Source organism: Lepidothrix coronata, unplaced genomic scaffold (genome assembly GCF_001604755.1).
Source record: "Lepidothrix coronata isolate B3197 unplaced genomic scaffold, Lepidothrix_coronata-1.0 Scaffold129, whole genome shotgun sequence".
NCBI lineage: Eukaryota > Metazoa > Chordata > Aves > Passeriformes > Pipridae > Lepidothrix > Lepidothrix coronata.
In genome coordinates this window covers 1,961,208-1,980,338 of record NW_016690309.1, presented here as the reverse complement: position 1 = coordinate 1,980,338, position 19,131 = coordinate 1,961,208, and the positions used below count along the sequence as shown (strand labels likewise).

At 39.4% G+C, this 19,131-nt stretch overlaps 1 protein-coding gene across 4 annotated transcripts in view; it reads left to right on the top strand.

Moving 5' to 3' along the window:
* MPPED1 (metallophosphoesterase domain containing 1) overlaps positions 1 to 19,131 on the top strand; it is a 56,523-nt gene that overhangs the window by 30,896 nt on the left and 6,496 nt on the right. For all 4 annotated transcript variants that reach the window (XM_017826683.1, XM_017826682.1, XM_017826684.1 and 1 more), the window contains exons 4-5: positions 388 to 613; positions 16,567 to 16,682. In XM_017826683.1, the coding sequence (XP_017682172.1) occupies positions 388 to 613; positions 16,567 to 16,682 (342 nt within the window). The remainder of the gene's footprint in view (positions 1 to 387; positions 614 to 16,566; positions 16,683 to 19,131) is intronic.

Genomic DNA, 19,131 nt, shown 5'->3' with positions numbered 1-19,131 from the left:
GATTTTCCGAAGCTGATCTTCTTTGAACCCTAATTTCTGTCAAAGAGTTATCATCACTGTCACAGTAAATGATACTTGCAGCACAAATGGCAATTAACTAGAAGTAAATAGTAGAGCAGAAGTCTGCAGACTGGTTTTTAAGGTTGATGAGTTGAAAGTAATTTCAACACATTAATGCTAAGCGTGCTAAATCACAGTGTGCCATGGAAGAGGCAGTAATGTCAGTTACCTGGAATCACCAGGAATTACAATAACGTGGAGGAGGGACGTGCTCTATTGTTTCAAGTATGTGAGAATATTACAGGAATCAATAACAGTTTGTCTGTCTGTTTTCTTCCATCAGGTGTTCCATAAAACAAGTAACTTGTTTGTTTTTCGCTGTTTTAGGTAGCCTGCCCTATGAATACAAGATTGTGATAGCAGGAAATCATGAATTGACCTTTGACCAGGAATTCATGGCTGACTTAATCAAGCAGGACTTTTACTATTTCCCCTCTGTTTCTAAGCTGAAGCCAGAGAGCTATGAAAATGTACAGTCTCTCCTAACAAACTGCATCTATCTTCAAGACTCTGAAGTGACGGTGAGGGGATTCAGAATATATGGCTCCCCTTGGTAAGCAGGTTTTTAAGCCTACCTAAAAATACTGTTGTTGATTGCTGTCACATCAGGCCATTTTGTGTGCATCAGCTATGTTTGGATTGCTGTGTTAGGAAGAAAAGTAACGCTCAGTTTGGTAAAAAGTTTGTGTAATTTTCTCCTAATGAATCATTCCTGTGACAAAATAATGTACTTTACTGGGGGTATGGTTAACCAAATAATGATGGGGAAAAGACAAGTGTGCTCTTCAAACTCTCAGCCAGGAGCATAGTCCATGTAGGGGGCTTTTGTGTCAGCAAGTATGTTTTCTATCCTTGGTGAGTTTATCTAATTACAGATTAATTTTTATTGCAAGGGTACATCCTTTTGGCAATTTCCATCCTACAGATAATGTTGAATAGATAATTTGCAGGTGATAGATAATTTACAGGTAATATTTATGGTTGATTTACAGACAATATTTAAGGTTCATTAGTGTATACAGTAGTCATTTAACTTATTTCAGCATTTGTGAAGGCCTTTTTTAAAAAAAAATCCCTCAGAATCTTTCCTTTATAGAGTAATAGCTTTCTCCAAGGTACAGCTGAGTTTCTAAAGTCAAAAAATCAGTGTATTTCATGGGTTTTGCTCTGCTGCACAGTGGACACTTAGAACTCCTTGACAGTATCAGACACTTGGATTTTGGCTTCCTGACTTCCACCTTGGACCTTGTATGTGCTGCTTCTGTGTCTCTTCCTGATGATACATTACTCTGTGTTATTTCTGCTAACAGGACTGTAAATTAGGTCTTTTTTGAGCATTTGGTATACGTTTAAAATAAGTCAAACTGCATTTTAAAAGGCAGGTTTTGAAGGGAATCTGTTATTCTTCCTTTTAAAATCACATCAGGCTGAAATGTAGCAAACAAGTTGTCAAACCTGATGCATGTACCCCAATGTGAAGTTTCAGTGTGAATAAACTGTGAAATCTCTTGGATATATTTTTTTTTTTAATGAAAATTGGCGTTTTCCCATTTGGTTGCTCAAGATGGGTGTTAATTTTCTCTAAGCTTATTATTCTACATGAAATAGTTTCCCTCTTAAGTGCACCCTTCTCTCTCTCCCTCTCAGATCTCCAGATCCTCCTGGTTCTTCTTTTCAACCTCCCCACCTGCTGTGCTGTAGTTCATCTTCCTCTTGCATCTCCCGTGTCTGCAGTCAGCGTGCACTTTACTTCATTTTCCAAATTATTTGGGAAGATATTAGATGGTATCAGTCCCAATATTAACTTCTGAGAAATGCCACTTGGCATCTCTTCCCATTTTGATGTTCAACTCTAAATAGTGTAATTATGCTCTGTTTACAATATGTCTGGCAACTTCATATCTTCATTGCAGCGTTCATAACCAAGGCACCATATTTCCAGTGTCAGGAATAATTTTCCAGGCACTAAAGTACCAAAAGTCTTATTAAAAGTCTAGAGAAATTAAATTAAAGCAAAACACTATCTATAAAGCAGCACTAAGTAGAGGCTAAAGGGAGCCATTTGAACTTTCTGTGTATGATTAGATCTGCAAAAATCTGTTGAGGAAACTTTTGTCCACCCACTAACCCATAAATAATGTTTCTGCAAAATCAGATCTGCCACGTTCCCTTTGTGCACAAATTCTGTCACGCTGCACAAGTTGTCTGAGCTATCTGCCATGACCTGTTCTTCAATGGAAAAAAAAAAAAAGATTGCTTTCCTTTCCATCTTTTATGCAACTTCAGGTTATATCTCAACTTCCACACTACATGTTTCACAGCGTTGCTAACTCATCTCCCACCCCCTTATGGTCCTGGAAGATGAGTGTTGCAAGGTCTTTTGAAGATATTTGCTTACTCCATATGGGAGAAAAAGTCTTGATGAAAGTCTTCCAGCCAAACTGGGAGATTTTTTTGCTTGCTGTAAGGCAGTGCTGAATGAAGTTGCCATGCCAGCTGGTGACATGTCCAGTGGAAACATCAACACTGACAATAATAGCAGTAATAAGTGGCTTGTCATTAATCCATCAGAGCAGCAGATGCAGAAGTAGCAAAGTCCCATCAGACAACCCACCAGGCAGAAAACTTGGGAAGAGAAGCAGCTCTTTTGTGTGGGTTAAACTAGCTGTCTGCTAGATTTCAGGCTGTAGTACACGTCTGTGCCTGCTGATCACTACTGTTCTTCAGCAGCTCTTTCTGTCCCTGGGCTTCATTCACCCTAAAAAGAGAGCTTTGTCACAGCCTCTCTGGGAAATCAGTTTCTTTCTATACCCTGGTAATGTAAGCTCTACAAAACCACAGAAATGTGCTGAACTTTCTGTGGTGATTCTTTTTTTGCCCTCCCATCATAAAGCCAGTCCCTTAGAAAGTGCTTATGGGCGTAGTGAAGACTTCAAAATTTAGAGTTCTTTAAGATCTCAGAACTCAAAGCTAAATTTCAAGCAGTTGCCTGTCTAGTATCCTACAGTAATTTTCCTGCCTTTGAAAAAATACACATCTACCTTTTTGAGTGGTTTTGTTTAATTGAAGAACTCCAGATTACAGTTTAGGTGTGCTGTCCACACATGACATTTAGAAGGTGAGCTATCTGGAACCTAAAAGAGTGGGGCCCCAAATCCTGCCTTTCCATTTCTGGTTACAGTGCTGACCTTCATCCTTTTTATAATTAATCAGTGTTACTTCATCCTTTTTATAAATAATTAGAAGCTTGAGATGCATAAAACAGGTTAATCAGTAGTTGCAAAGGACTTTGAGAACACTGGAGTAGGGTCTGAGTGAGGGCCAACCAGCACTAACTTACTGTCTTTTACCTGTAGCCATCTGCATTTTTATATATAACCTATAACACAAACACATACACACACATATATCTATAACCTATATACACATTAGATTGTACTAATGTACTAAAATGTTCATGTTTTAGTTGCAAATTAAACCATGAGAGCTCTACTGGTTTGCATAACATGTCAGTCTCTAAGGTCTTTTAAATACGTACCATTTGTGTGTGGTTAAATATTTTAATAGCACTTGGGTATTTTGTCCTCTGTTATTATCTAAAACTCAGTGGTTGTTTTTAATTGCACAGAAGAAATGGGACACTGTTTTGTCTCAGACACCAGTTCTCTGACTCTCCTGGGCTTCAAAGGCAAGATTTCAAGTGCCAGATCGAGCCTCTACTCACTCACAAAAATTTAACAGTCTTAAATGTTAATTATGCATGTCTTGTCATTGAGCAGTCATTTTGAAATGCAAGTTTGCAATGCACTAAAGCAGCTACTTAGGAATTAGTATTTGCTGCACTGGTATCTTGGACCACAGATTATCAGTACAGATGATAAGGAAAAGAAGTATAATAACTTAGAAGGTTGGAAGGGACCACAGTGGGTCATCTGGTCCAACCTTCCTGGAGGATCCTCTCCCTGACCTGCTGGGAATGCTCTTCCTAATGCATTCCCTTTTAGTGTAGCCCTGTTGGGTCTTTTTCAGTCAGGACACCCTGATTTTTATATTTTTTTGTAGCAGGAAGATGCACTCTTGTTTCATCCCAGCAAAACCCAGCTCATATTCACAGACCTAGAACAAATCTCGTGTAGAAATTAGCTGTAGCTGCTGTGAATGTGAAACAGAAGACTTTAGTTCCTCAGGAGCACTTATTGTAAAATGGAAAAGCAGCTGGTTGGGAAGTACTTTTAAACACCCTTGTTTGTTCTGAACTGCTGTGAGAAAAGTCAAGCAGATAGAATAGCCAATATAATTATGTATATTAATTCCATATAATGTTATTTTGGCTGCTAGGCCTTCCCAAAGACGAAGCCGTTTTCCAGAGGGGTTTCATTTATTTTTCAGTAAGAGAAAAAAATGGTAACATAAAAGTACAAATAAAGCAAACAGGAATACCAGAGAGGTGGCAGAGGATCCATCCTTTAAGGTTTCTGTCCTATGTCTGTGATGTCATCATTCACGAAACCATATTAGTACATGATTAGTGAGTATTTCAGTCATAGATTTTCAGCCTTCTGTTGTAGTTCATAACCCCACAAAGTGTTTTTATCTTGCAGGTAAGAGTTTTAGTGTTAGCTGAAGCTGGATTGGAGGCAGACTACACCATCCACTTTTGTTTCTGCATTGCTAGAGATTTTAATTGCACAATTACACACTGTTTTTGCACGAAAAACTCCTGATGCAATCAGTGCACAAGATCTGCTGTGCTTGCTGAATGAGTCAAGTCTATATTATTCCTTTTACAGCCAATATTCAGAATTGCCATGTAAAAATAAATGCCCAGAAAGGTGCATGTGCTTTTATGTATCAACATGAGAACACATCTTTGAGGTTCATACTCGGGTGTGGGATCCTGAGTGTTGCCACCTCTGCTGTAAAAGGCTCCAGTAATTCACTCTGCCTTGCCATGTGTTTTTTTCCCATTGGGTTTTTTACAGCTCAGTGAGTAATTTGTCTCTCTGTTCACCTGTTTTGTGCAGTAACTAATGATAAGACCTAAACACTAATGAACTGCCCCCTGATCAATAATCAGAAGCTCTTTGTGTCTGGCAGAGCTTATAGTGGCTGTTCCTCCGATGTCTGATGTTGCACCCCCACCTCAGATTTATGGAAAAGTTGTGCATTTGCTCTGATCTTGGGAAAAATGGCAAGAATTCCAGGGGCATTTTCTATTAGGAGGTGGATTGTTGTGCATTAGTGACTGGATAAGACACATTTTACTTGATAGAGCAAGAGAAGTACGAGTGGCAGTAGCCACTGAATTTCCACAATCCTTCTAAGAACTGTACACAACTGCAGGAGAAACTTTGGTCCTCCTGCTTCCAAACAGCCATACAAGGGTGCTGGAGAGCATTTTATCTTCTCCAGCACTTTTTTTCATTTTCCACCATGTGTGAAAGGAAAGGACAGTCAAAGCCCTCTTGCAAACATGTGACAATTTCATTATTCTAAATGACATATTGGCCTGGCTAGCTTAAAGAAGCCTTTTAGGATGAGATTGTCTCCAGACTCATTACCCAGATGGTGGATTTTTACTTGGCTTTGATTATCTGGAGGGCTCTATCCCTGGGAAACAGAACCCCTCATTTTTCTTTTCGCAGAATTAGGATTTTTTTCCTGGTGTCTATGTATTCTCATTTCCTCCTTCATTCTTTTGTTAAAGGCCTTCTGGAGCTCCAGAAAGTTTCATTTCCCAGTCAGGGAAGATGGCAGAGCAAATATTAATATCAGCCCAGAGTGGCATTTGTGACCATTTTCCCTGCAGTGACGGGTGCCTGGGCTGGACTCTGGGGTTTTTGGAGCTTCTCTCCTTATTTTTGTCCCACACAGACTCCAGGCCACCCATTCCCAAGGTCTCCATTTCAGTCCCTTCCACCTCCATCTTCTCAAGAACAGCTGTAATAGCCTCTTTCATTCCTCACTGAACTCAGTTTCCATCAGTAAAATAATGTAGCAAAGATTTATAGATTCATTCCACGAGAGGGACACGCTTTGGTTTTGCCAGTGATGAATCGCTTCATGTTTATTTTCCCAGACCTGGTAGAAATCTTTACAGTCATTGAGGTGAACATCAATTAAAATGAAACTGTATTAAAATAAAATATCGATTTGATTTAATATAATATACCTCCCAAGTTGGGAGCAGGAGTGTTATACTTGTTCTACTGTGGGTTTCACTCCCTGTAAAATTCACACACAAAACAAGAACTTCTGCCTCAAAGTGACTGCTCTGATCCTTTTTTTTATGCCCCCTTTCAGATCTGCAGAAAAACCCTATTCAGTGTCTCTATGACTAAAATACATAGAGACTCAAAGTTTGTGTTACTGGACAAAACCATACTAGAAGTTTTTCTAAGTAAAATACCTGATCCTCTTACGTTCTCTTCTTTCTGCACCTTCACTCTGTCAGAAGATAAAAACACAAATAACCAAGGTGCACTTGCTTCTGTACAGTCGTCTGAGGCAATTAAATACCCCTCTAAAATTCTTGCAAACTTCAGATTAAGCAGATTTTAGAGCAGGTGACTTGTTTTGATATCTGGCTCTGTCAGTGCTACAGTTTTTTATGGACAAATGCAGAAATCCTGGATGTGGATGTATTGGAGAATGCTTGGGTTTGGTTGCTCATAAATGTGTTTTAAAAGTGGTGGGTGTTGCCTGATTGTTAAAGTTGGGAACTATTTGGAGCTTTTTTAATTAGTGGCTTTAAGGCAGGCAATAGAAGTGAGTAAATGACCACCTAAATTAGGTAGACTGAGGTGTTCCTTGAAGAAAATGAAAGTCATGAGTGGGAATAATAGACTCCTCTCATTATTTGCAATTGAGGCATCTCGAGTTTCAGACATTTTTGAGGGAAATCTGGCATCTGAACCCGCCTGATGTGGCTGCATTACTAGGGTTAGAAAGCTGAGGGTGTTTTATTTCAGGCATTCAAAGGTAGGTGAGTTGTGACAGATGTGTAAGAAATGGCAGCATGTTCAGAAGAGAGAAAGCCAAGTTCATCATCCAGTAAAAATATATTAATTATCAGCCTGAGGCACATAGATACTGGTTTAATTGTATTTTAACAGAGTGCTGGAGTGGTGTTTTTATTTCCTCTTTCATACTTACAGGAAACCATTTTCCCTTTTGGAAGTGCTGCTCCTAAAAACACTTAAAAACCACAATGCACTGTAGTTTAGTTTGCAGCATATGGAAGATCATAAGCATGGGTTTTCCTGCAAAATGATTTTGATCTATTAAGTTCAGCTGTTCGGGGAAAGTGGTGGGGAGAGCTGAATGATGCTGAACTCCTGAAGTGTGAAAGGTTTTCCAGTGGCAGAAAGTGAGATTTAAGGGTGCATCGTTCTGGCTCTTTTAACATCAGGAACAGATCACTGGATCATTTTTCTCCTTTTTTTTTTTTTGCTAAAATTGGTGCATTTGATGTAATAAATTTGCCTGGGAAAGTGTTTTTCTTCTTTTTTTTTTGCATGACTTGGGAATATAGAAAGTGTGAATCTCATTCAGCAGATATTGGGTATACAGGTGCTGTTGCTTTTGTGAGCAATCATCCTGAATCCAGGAGAGGCCTCTTTAATGAATGTTTTCATACAAATTAAGTGACTGCAATGAATTGGCAAGAGTCATTAACATTGCTTTAAAAATGTGTGTGGAACAACATAAAAATATCTCAACTCCAGGTGAATTTTCTATACCATGTTGAAAGAATATAGTTGTTATTAACTAAATAAACTAAACTGTTATTAATTATTATAAACTAAATAGTTCTCCATGTGAATGGAGAATGTAGATTGAACTACACCTATTGTAGTCCATAAATATCATCCCATTCAAACCAAGGCAATAAATCCTACTTATTAGCCACTCCTGAGAAATCTGATTTTACCATTTCCCAGGGGATTTTTTTTAAAGTCACAGCAGTTTAGAATATCTTTTTTTTTTTTCTTTTCCTGTTAACGAACGTTCCAGAAAATGTTTTCTCTCAGATAAAATTTCTTCCAAGCATTGCCTGGGGCTGAGGAGTCTGGAACAGCTCAGTCCTAGAGGAGTCACAATAGAGGAAAATCAGTAAATTAGACACCTCCTGGTTACTTCTGTGTGTGAGGGATCTGGATCAGTTCTGTAACACATTTCACAGTGACCTCTTGCAGGGGGAGCTGAAGCAGTAAATGAATCCAAAAGTGCTTTGCATCCACTTTGCAATTGTGTTCCTCCACTGTGTCCTAGGAATACCTGTGTAGACCACAAATTATGTTGATTTCAACGCAACATTTTTGGGCCATTCCAGTTTCTTGCAACATTCTGTGGCTTTACGTTTCTGTATGTGAGTGGGGATTTGCATTTCTTTGCTTTGCAGTGTTTCTCACTTTAGATAAATTCGAGAGCAGTTGAAAAATGCATTGCTTTAGTTTAATTAGCTTGCTAGGAAAAAAGTTCCTTTCTTGGGCAGTAATTATTAGTTGTGTATTATTAAAAGGAAGTAGTTCACATTCAGTTACTTAGCAGAAATAATTGAATCCTCTGATCCAGTAAACTAGCTCACTTTGGATTCAGCTGGTTTTTAATTTAAGACCTATAGAAGAGGAGACCTGTAATCTCACTACAGGGAATTGGCTTCACTTTCCTGCAGTTCATAAACCACAAGAGTGAAATTGCAATCCCCCCCAGCAGTTTTCTCTTTATTTTTCGCATTTGCTGGAAAGTTTAATTTTATGAGACAGAGCCGATTTTAAAGTTTCAAGTGCTTTTTTTGTTGTTGTTGTTTTGGTGCTATTTCCCCTCCCCACCTTTTTTTTTCTTTCCCCCTTGAACAAAAGGACTCCCAGCTCTATCTGTAGTCTGGTGTGTAGTCTCAGACAGCGGCAATTTCGGGATGTTTCAAAGATGTAAACACAGTTGGGTACTTCCATGAGCCCTTTGGCCACATTCCAAGAGAAACACAAATAGCTGGCTGGTTTGGAGCGGATCTACACCGAGCTCATTCTCAGCTGGAGTAACTTGGCAGGGCTCCACCAGCTTTTGAGCCGTTTACACCTGGTGAGAATCAGCCTCTCTGCTTCACAGCAGCTTGAATATCTGCATTTTACCCCGGGTTTTTACACAGCTACTACATCAAGAAGGGGATGGTGGCTTTATATTGTGCTCCACTTGAAAAACTGTAAATAGAGCCACCATCACAGGAACTCACTGCAACACAGCTGCCTGAGCTCCTTCTCTTTTCCCTGACCAGATCTTAAGAGGAAAAAGTAATTTACCACTTGTTGGGAAACTGTTTAACATCAGAACACTTCCTTTGGAACTGCTGTTCATAAATTATTTTATTCGATAAATTAGCATTGTTTAAGAGGAATTAAAATGAGGATTTTCTTCACTGCTAGGAAAGTAAATTGGAGCCAATCATTGAGTTTTTTAGGTTGGAAAAAGCTTCTAAGATCCCTGTGCTCGTCTTTCAGCTCAGGGGCTGAGGACAATGGTCTGACTGTTTAGCACTGAGGCAAAGAAGTCATTGAGTTCCTCAGCCTTTTCCCCCTTCCTTGTTCTCATCCAGTAAAGGATGGAGATCCTCCTTGGCCATCCTTTTGTTGCTGATGTATTTATAGAAACATTTTTTATTGTCTTTCAAAGCAGTAGTTAGAATAAGTTCTACCTGGGCTTTGGCCCTTCTGATTTTTTCCCTGCACAACCTCACAACATCCTTGTGGTCCTGAGGGGCTTCTTCCAAAGGCTGTAAACTCCCCTTTTTTCCTGAGTCCAGACAAAGCTTTCCCAATATTACAATTGTAAGTGTCAAATATTTCTAATGATGTAATTTACATCAGATAAGTACTTTTTTTTTTAAGGTATCTCAGATTCCTGGCTAGCTGAGGGAGCATCCAGGGTTAAACCTGTACCTTTTTGATACAGAAAGCTGTATGGAAGCAGCTGCTTTCCACCACTGTGGACTGAATTTAGGACTGCAGGAAAGCATGAATTTGGAACTTTGCTTGGATTTTGTTCACTTCAGGTAGAAGTGTCAGTATGTGCTTTTTCAAACAAGAAGTAAGTTTGTCTGTTGCTAAATTGAAAACATTAAAAATAATACACTTCATGCATATATGCACACATGTCGTATTAATTTATTACTCTTGGAAGCATTTTCATGCTTGTTTAACTCAAAATGGCTAGGAATTTGCTAAGTAAAAAAAAAAAAAAAAATAAAAGGTAAAATAATAAAAAGGAAGGAAAATTGGAAAAGAACTGGCAGCCAGTTAGTCCATATGGCCTAATTACTCCTGGTATTTGGAGAAAAGAATGTAAACCTGCTAAGTTACTAAACTGAGAAGTGGCTACTGTGAGGGCCTTTTTTATTGATTCTCAGTGCACCTTTTACATATCCTATATTTTAGTCATGTTTCATCCAGGAGAGTCCCTCCTTGTGAAAAAAAAAGACCCCACAAGTGTAGCATCTCCATTCCAAGGGATATTCCATCTCCTCAGGCAGCAAACCTCTTGTTCTTAGAGGACTCCAGGAAACACTGGAGTGGGAAGTGTGGGAGAACATTCTTTTTTCTTTAGCTGCCTGGTCATCTAACAGTGAATAACCACAAAGATGTCCTGCATAGATGGGCCTCAGATTATTTTTCCTTACAGGTTGGCCCATTCAAGGCAAGTTTTACATTTAAAATGAGACTGAAAGTCTGTACAGTTCTACATCTGTACCCCCAGCACTGAATCTTTTGACTGATTATTCCAAATCAGCTTTTACCTTTCTTTGTTTTGGTTATTTTATTATTTTTTTTAAAAAATCAGATGGGATATTATGATGTGCCTTCCAGCAGAATGAGATAAACTATTTACATTTGGTGTTGGTGTGTTTTAAATTCAGTCTTTCATTAAATTTTCTCCTTACCTGGTACCTTCTTGTGTTCTTGTTACGAAGATAAAGGAGATTTCATTTCATTTTTCATTGTTTTATAACAGATTAATGTTTAGAAATATTGGTTCCTATTAGTCACAGCTCATTCTTTCTTCTTTCCAGTCAGAGATGTATGAAATCCTTTCCTAAACAAAAGAGGAATGATTTCATCAACTCAAATTGCAAAAGAAATAATTAATGACAAAAGGACCACAGTCTTGATTTTTATCCTCCCTTCCTTTTGTGAAAACAATAATTTAATTTGATTCAGAGTTTCAAGAGTGACAACCTTGGATGCAAAGCAAGTAAGGCATAAACTCAGCAGACTTCCCTCCCCATGGAAGGAATGTTGCCTGTGATGGCCAGGAGAGTGATAGAGGATCTGAGTTTAATGGAATGAGATGAGTTTGCATTTATTAGTTATAAGTATAAAGCCTCAGACTTCATTAAAAAGGAACTGGTTCCAATGTTATGAATGAGTGAATTTAAGTTTCTTTGTGTTCTTTCTGTACACTGCTTTCATACTTGGTCTCTAAAATCACACCACCCTTGTCTCTCTCACATGGAAGTTAATCTTAATATAAATCTCCTCATGCTCCTCAAAACCTCTGAAACCTGTTTTCCTTTAGGCCTCAGTTGTGCCGTTGGCTCAGATGCCAAGATGTTGAATAATATTTCAAAGCCCATAAGCAAACAATGCCCTCCTAATTATTCTTAGCACCTGTGACCTGAGAGCTGCTTTTGTCCCTGCCTGCTTTGGATTGTCCTCTTGTGGGAGGAAGAAAAGACAGAAAGATGAGTGTTATTTCACAACTACTTTAGATGTTGAAATGGCCAATAACCCACTGAAAAAAAGGGAAAAAAAAAGGTTTTGTGAATCCTTGCTTGGAGAGAAAGTAGAGGAAAAAAGCAACTCAGTAAACTAGTTAGTTACTTACTGAGGAAAGGCTAAAAAGGCAAAATTGAGTAAATTCAGCTAAATTCACGTGATAGGGAATGTAAAATGTGAACACCTGAAGAATGTGAACAGCAGGCAGATAAGGAAGGTATATATTGTATATAGTGCTGTATACCCATGTTCACAGGAGTGTAGCTAGTTATAACAGTAAGAAGAATGTAGGAAACTGTAGAAATTAGGATGTACAATGATCTGCACATTGTGGCTTAATCCTGCATTTTTTGCTACTAATCAAGGTAATGGAGAATCAAATTTCAGTCTCTTATTGCTTGTAATAGAAAAATCCATGTACGTTGATAGTTCCCCCCATCAAGTATCCTTTTTTTTTGTGTGTGTCTTTGCTGAGCAGATTGAGGTGCTTTGAGAATGGAAAACCTTCAGTTTTCAGGTAAATGACAGGTGAGATCTGTGTGGTGCATCACCCTTTATGGCAGATCACATGTGAAACCAAGTTACGTCCCATTTAAATGACAAAAGAATTCTTGGACTGCGTGTTGGCTCTTTCCAGTAGTAGCTGAATAAAAGAAAAAAAAGAACTAATAAGTAATTAAAGTGGTAATATGTTTGACCATTATTTTTTTAGTGTGACTTTTTTCTGTTACTATTGTAACAGAAGTGATCCTTTCAAAGACAACTAAAGTGCTAATGATAGCTAAGAAGGTCATTTCTAGGAGGTTAAGCTGGTTTAATTAGAATTTATGAGAAGGTTACTAGAAGAGTGCAGAGAGATGTTAAGGGGTTAACCTATAAGAGATTACATTGTAGTCAGTGTTCTGTTAAAGTTTGAATTAATTTTTCCCATGGGTTTTTCACATTCTAATTTTCAACTAAATGAGACATCTGTTTCAGAAAAGGAAAATTTGCTATGGTTGTCATAGCAACTATCATTCTGTAAGAAAATTATTCCAATGGTTACTTTAGAACAGAAAGATAGAAATTCAGTACATAAAGCAACATCCGATTGCTCCCACAAACTCGGATAATTCAGCCCTTTTTGTGTGGTAGATTATTTTACCTGAAAAAACTTGTTCATATGTTTTTAACATAAGGTTAATTGTGCTGTAAACAAATTCACTTCTGATGTATTTCCCTCCAGAGTCTTATATGTAGACAAGCATTATTCTTATAAAAATAATAATACTATTGAATTTCAGTAGTGTGTGGAGACACTCTAGCTGTTTGCTTTAAGAATGTAAGACCTAAATCAAAGTACATTTCTACAGGAGTGCTTCACTTCAGAGGTGAGAGACATTAATGATGTATGTCTTAAATTGCCAAATGAATTTTCTCGGTGGTTTATTTTTCTTTTTTTGAAAACAGCGGATTTTTCTCTTATAGAACATACATGACAATATTTTCTTTGTTAAATGTAAAATACTGTTGAAACATAAATTATGAAAATATTTTACTTTTCCTGAGTAAGCACTAAGCGGGAACGCAGAAATTCAGTGCTTGACATGAAGAATTTAACTTTGCTCTCAGGTTCCATCAGAAATGGAAATTCTAGACCAAGTTGTCTTCGTGTGATATCCAGGTCACAGACTTGTTAGTGGGTATTAGAGAAGATTGGGGTTTTTTTTTCCCTACTCAGAAACTTTGATGGCTGTTTCGCAATAAATTTTCAGAAGAAGGGACTTGGGGATTTATAAAATCCCTGCGTGCTTATAAAGATGGTTTTGCTTTGGGGGCACTGAAGTGTGTGATTTGTCTTTCTTCTCTCAGCTGTGAAGCATGCCAGCATCCTCCGCTCAATCCTTTCTTGGACTTTGGGTGTATTTTTTTGCCAGAAATATTCCAGACATTTCTTTCCCATCTCGTGATTGTCACAAAAAGACAGCATAATGGCAAATCACACAAGTTGTAACATCTCCCCCTCACAAAAGAACAGCTCCAGCATGAATAACTTACCAGCCCCGCGCTCGGCTGCAGGCACCACAAAGGGAGCGAGGGAGGGAGGCACGGGGGAAAGTGCTGCTTGTCTTAATAAGCACATCATGCCTATTCATAAGGGGAAATGGGCTTTTCACAGAGTGGCCCCGTGGTGTGGCCCTGGTGGAGGAAGCAGAGCCTCCCCCAGCTGCGGCTGCCATTCGTGGTCCTTCGGGTTTCAGCGGGGTTGAGCTGACTCGTGGCGAGACCCGTGTGACAGTCGTGGTGATTTCTCTTTAGAAATGCTTCCTTGTGTTCTTCAAGTAATTATTCTGTGGGGGTTTGACCTTTTCTTCTTGGGAAAAGTCCATCTTTTCCCTCGTTTTGTTTCTCGGGGCTGGTTCTGCTGGGGGACGATCCTGTCACAGAGTCACAGAATATTCTAAGTTGGAAAGGACCCACAAGGGGGGTCCAACTCTTAAGTGACTGGCCCACACAGGGATTGAACCCACCACCTTGACATTATTAGCACTCTTCTCTTACCAATTTATCTAATCTACCTAATCTAACCTATCTAATCTCTCCTAATCTAATAAATCTACCCATGCCCAGCAGCACCAGGGTGAGCAATGGGTGGGAGCAGGGAAGTGTATCCACTGTCAGTGGCTTTAAAAACATAATTTACTGTGCTGACACTCCTTTTGCCTCCTGTTTGCCCTTGCAAATATTTTCTGTCCGTGAGATTTTGCTCCTGGAAAACGTGCTCTGGGCCTCCAGACAATTTGCCAAACAGTGGAGTGTTTTCATCTGGGTGAAGAAAGATCCTTGGCATGTAAAGTGTGGAATGCAATCCCAAGGCAGGAGAGGGTGGAGAGTTTAGAAAAAGCCTGACTACTGTGTATTTTTATAAAGCCTCCCACTTCTGTAACACCCAAGCACCCCACAAACTGCAGTTTATTTATTCCCAGGGCATTCCTGTGTGACAGAAATACTCCTGTCCTGTCAGTGGTGAGCTGAGTGTACAGAGGGGCTGTTCAAGCTCCACAGGCCAGGTTTGGCTCTGTGTGACAGTGTCACTGCAGAGTGAGCCAGCTACTGGAATCCCAGGATTGTTTAGGTCGGAAAAGACCGTTAAGAGAACTGAGCCATAAACCTAACACTGCTAAACCATGTCCCCAAGTGCCACATCTACACAGCTTTTAAATAACTCCAGGGATGGTGCCTCAGCCACTGCCTGTTCCAGGGCTTGACCCATCAGTGAAGAATTTTTCCCTAATACCCAATCCAAACCTCCCCTGGCACAACCTGGGGCCGTTTCCTCTTGTCCTGTCTATTATCTGGGAGAAGAGGCTAATACCCACCTGGTTACAACCTCTCAGGAAATTTTAGAGGGATAAGGTCTCCCCTGAGCCTCCTGTCCAGACCACCCAGCAGCAGGAAGGTGAGAAGTCACGTGCCTGTGAGCCAGGTGCTGTTCCTCTTCTGAGGAAAGGCTGCCAGGATTTGAACAGGTAACCAGAAAAGTGGGATTTTGTAGCCCTGATGTGGGTTTTTCTTAGCCAAGTGCCTTGGTCTGAGCAACATGACTCAGAACAAGATTTCTGCTTCATTGCTAGTGCTGTTAACATCTCTTCTTCACACACCTTCTTCACCTCCCTCCCTCCTCACAGCTTCTGGAGGCTGGGATATATTTCTGGTCCCAGTGGCAGATGTACAAGGTTTCACTTTTTTTTTTTTCCTTGGACAGCTCTTTCTCCAGACCTTGGTTATCCAGGGCATGTGATGAAGAGCTAGATGAGCTGTGGACACAAAAAGCCTTTCAGTCATCAATAGTTGAGGCTCTTTTTGTCTGTGGAAGAAAAGCAGCCTGTTCATTGTTCTTCAGATATTGGCATGGCCAGAAGATATCTGTCAAAAGATTATAAAATCTCCAACCTAAAACTAACCCCTCAGTTTTATGACCTAGAATGGGAGCCTAGTCAGCAAGACATAATTTGACATTGTGATATAATTGGTGTGAAATACAGTTTTTTTAATCAATGGGATAGCAAGATGTGGATAAATTGTGTTCTGACTGGCAGTGTTACAGTCCCGCTGCTCCACGATGAGCTGCTCCATAAATATGGTTTAAAAAATGTAAATGCCTGTCTGATAAGAAATCCTGAATATGGAAAGTCTTACTTAAAAGCAAGTCAACACACCAGAGGACAGAAGAAATTTATGTGTGAGAGAAGCAGCAGCATTCTTGTTCTGATGGGATGCATCCAATTAGGGAAACAAAGCAGCACAGAGGATGTCTCTGACTTTGGAGAGGGATCTGTCACTGTGCCAGGGGCTGTCCTTGCCCAGCTGGTCACAGGATAAGGGCCAAATGCTATGGGAGCCAATGTGAGACATATTCACATGTAGGTGTCTTGAGGCAGGTGTTCTAAATGTTGTGGGAGTCAGCAGGATGATCCACACATGGAGATCTTGGTATCCAGGTGTGGTAAGTAGTCAGAGGAATACTGTGAATATTTTACTGTCTGCTGAAAGTGGTAAGGACTGCACTGATTTGCCATCCAAGCTAAATAATGCTGGTGGTATGGAAAGAGGGGTTTACTGTGCACACAAAGAAGAAAATGAATGCTGTTTGTGTCTTCAAATTCCACACTAGTGGAGAGTCAATCTCAGTGTTTTAATTAGATAACCAGTACATGGAAGTAGCACTGAAGACATTCTCCTCCTCTCTTGGCAGGCAACCTTGGTTTTATGGCTGGGGCTTTAATCTTCCACGAGGCCAAGCACTATTAGAGAAATGGAACCTTATTCCAGATGGAATAGATATTCTTATAACACATGGACCACCTCTCGGTAAGAAAATACGAGTGCTCTTAGCTGTGTTTGGGATGATTGTGCAGTAACTGTTGGCTCTCCTTAGAAACAAAGTGCAGTCCTGACTGGAAAAAGTCAAAAGTAACATCCATATTGATTTCAGCAGCACCAGGACTTCAGCTCATCATTGTCTATGATACCTGTGCTCAATGGTAGGGAATTAAATAATGGCTTAAAAAATAAAACCTTAGCACATAAAGCCTTAATGAGCTTTATAAATAAGCAGGGGCTCATTTACCTGTGCATCTGTCTAATCTGCCAGTGGTAAAACTACTATATTGAAAGCATGGAGCCTGCTTGAAGAGAAATGCAGGATTAGGATCTTATTTTTTATCACTTTAACAAGTACCCAGAATCTCTGTTTTTTCTCCCCATGCTGACTTGGTGAACCTTCTGCCTCACAAACCCCAATGCTGCCATAGTTTGCCTGTTCTTTGGACAGCATGGGTGAGTTGTTTACCTGTAGTACAATCTGGCAACATGAGCAGGTCAAAAAGAAATAGCTTTGCATGTGTGTTTTCCAGATATCAGTAGAGGTGATATAAAAGCCACAAGAGATTTCTTGTATTCCTAGAAAATTGTGAAATTACCTTTGTAACAGAGATAATATAATCACATGAACTTGTCCAGTAAAGGCTTGAGGCTGTTTTTTTGATGAATTTAACATCTAGCAATCTATATTTAATGTGACTGTGTGTTTAACTCTCACTAATTTAACAAATGGACACGAACACGGAGCATGTACTTAAGTGTTCTGCTGAGTGCTTTGTGTGAAATGAAGGCAGTTGGTTTCTTTAAACCTTTAGTCTCCCCAGTTTCCTGACCCTAAAACCCTCTTGTCTTCCACCCTTTCTTCCCTTTCAGAGCTTGGAGGAGAAAGTACCTTAAGGGTTTGTGTTTTGTTTTCTTTAGAAAGACATGTTTGCATTCCCCTGCTCACTAATCCTGAGGGAAGTACCTCTCTGTGAGTGTAGTTTCTCACAGTAGGGGTTGTGTTTTGATACTTCACCGAAGTGGAGTCTCATGCCATGGACTGATTTTAATATGGACCTGTATCATGGATGTCAGAAATTAACTGTTTAGACCCAGAGGTGTCAGCTCCAAAGTTTGGCAGAAGCTTCTTCAGCACTTCCAGAATTGTTTTTTAAATTCTGTAAAAAAATGTAAAATTCTGTAAAAAAACCTCCAACCTTCAGCTGATCCAAAGATTCACTTGAAATCCAGTGCTGGAAAGTGGAGAGAGGGGTTCACACCATCCAGCTTCAACCACCTTGATAATTTAGCCACCAGGCCTCTCCAGTAGCCCCTGGGACCAGCAGAGGGAGGAGAACCTCTACAGAGCTTCTCTTCCCTCACTCATCAGAAGTACTTTAATGATATATTTAATAATTGAAAAGTAATTTAATAATTATAGTAATTCTGAGGAAGAGCTGCCCATCTCCACTGATTGCAATGGAATAATGTGAATTTCCCCCCATCTCCATGTCTCAGTATTTGTTCTTTTTTTTTTTTTAATTTTTAATCTTCTACCATCCTCCAAGAATCTCCTTTTTTAAAAAAAAGTTCCTGTTTCTTTGTCTCTCTCTTACTGATGCATTAATAGATGGCTCAGGCACAGAACCCATCAGCTGTTGCTCTCCCTGACACCCAGGGCAACAAATATATGACACTCAAAAGAAATCAGAACTCTGCCTAATGTAGGGAACCTCCTCATTATGTAGCTCTGTCCAGCTCTGTCCACAGACATTTTGGGAAACAGGATCCTCCTTGACCCTCCCAGCCAATTATTTTAACCAGAAGGCTGATTATTGTTGTTCTGATCTTGGGCAGCATCACCAGAGCTGTTCCTAATGATCATAAATAGCAATCAGTCCTCTTGCAAATTCTGGTTTTTCCTCCAGCAGGGCTGCCTAAATTCTGTCCATCATCCATTTTCTGTGCTGCTTTCTCATTCCCTCACTTCAAGAGTGTGCATCCTCCTAAACTAATTAATACATTATTCCACAGATTTGAAATTGTGTGATTTAGATGCAGAAGCACCAGTTGATGGACTTTGTTTCTCAGTTAGTAACAAAAACCTGAAAAAAACAAATTTTTTTTCTTCTGTTTGGGGATGAAACCCCCAGGATAAGAAAGCAAAGGTTAAAACAGCTATTATTGACCATTTAATTAGTAACCCGTTAATTATTAATAAAGAGATGCTTACGAAATACAGTGTTTATGATTATGGTATCAGTGCTAATGCTCGTTTCCATATCTGCATATTTTTGTCACTTTTATGTATAGTATAACTTTTAAAGTATTTTCCCTGATTCCTAAAGATCTGCATTTGTGTTTCTTTTCTTTCTCTTCCAAAAGTTCACTTTTCTTTTCTTTGTTTTTAATTTAATTTCACCTTTAAGTCTTCATTTGCAGCTGTCTGCTTGAT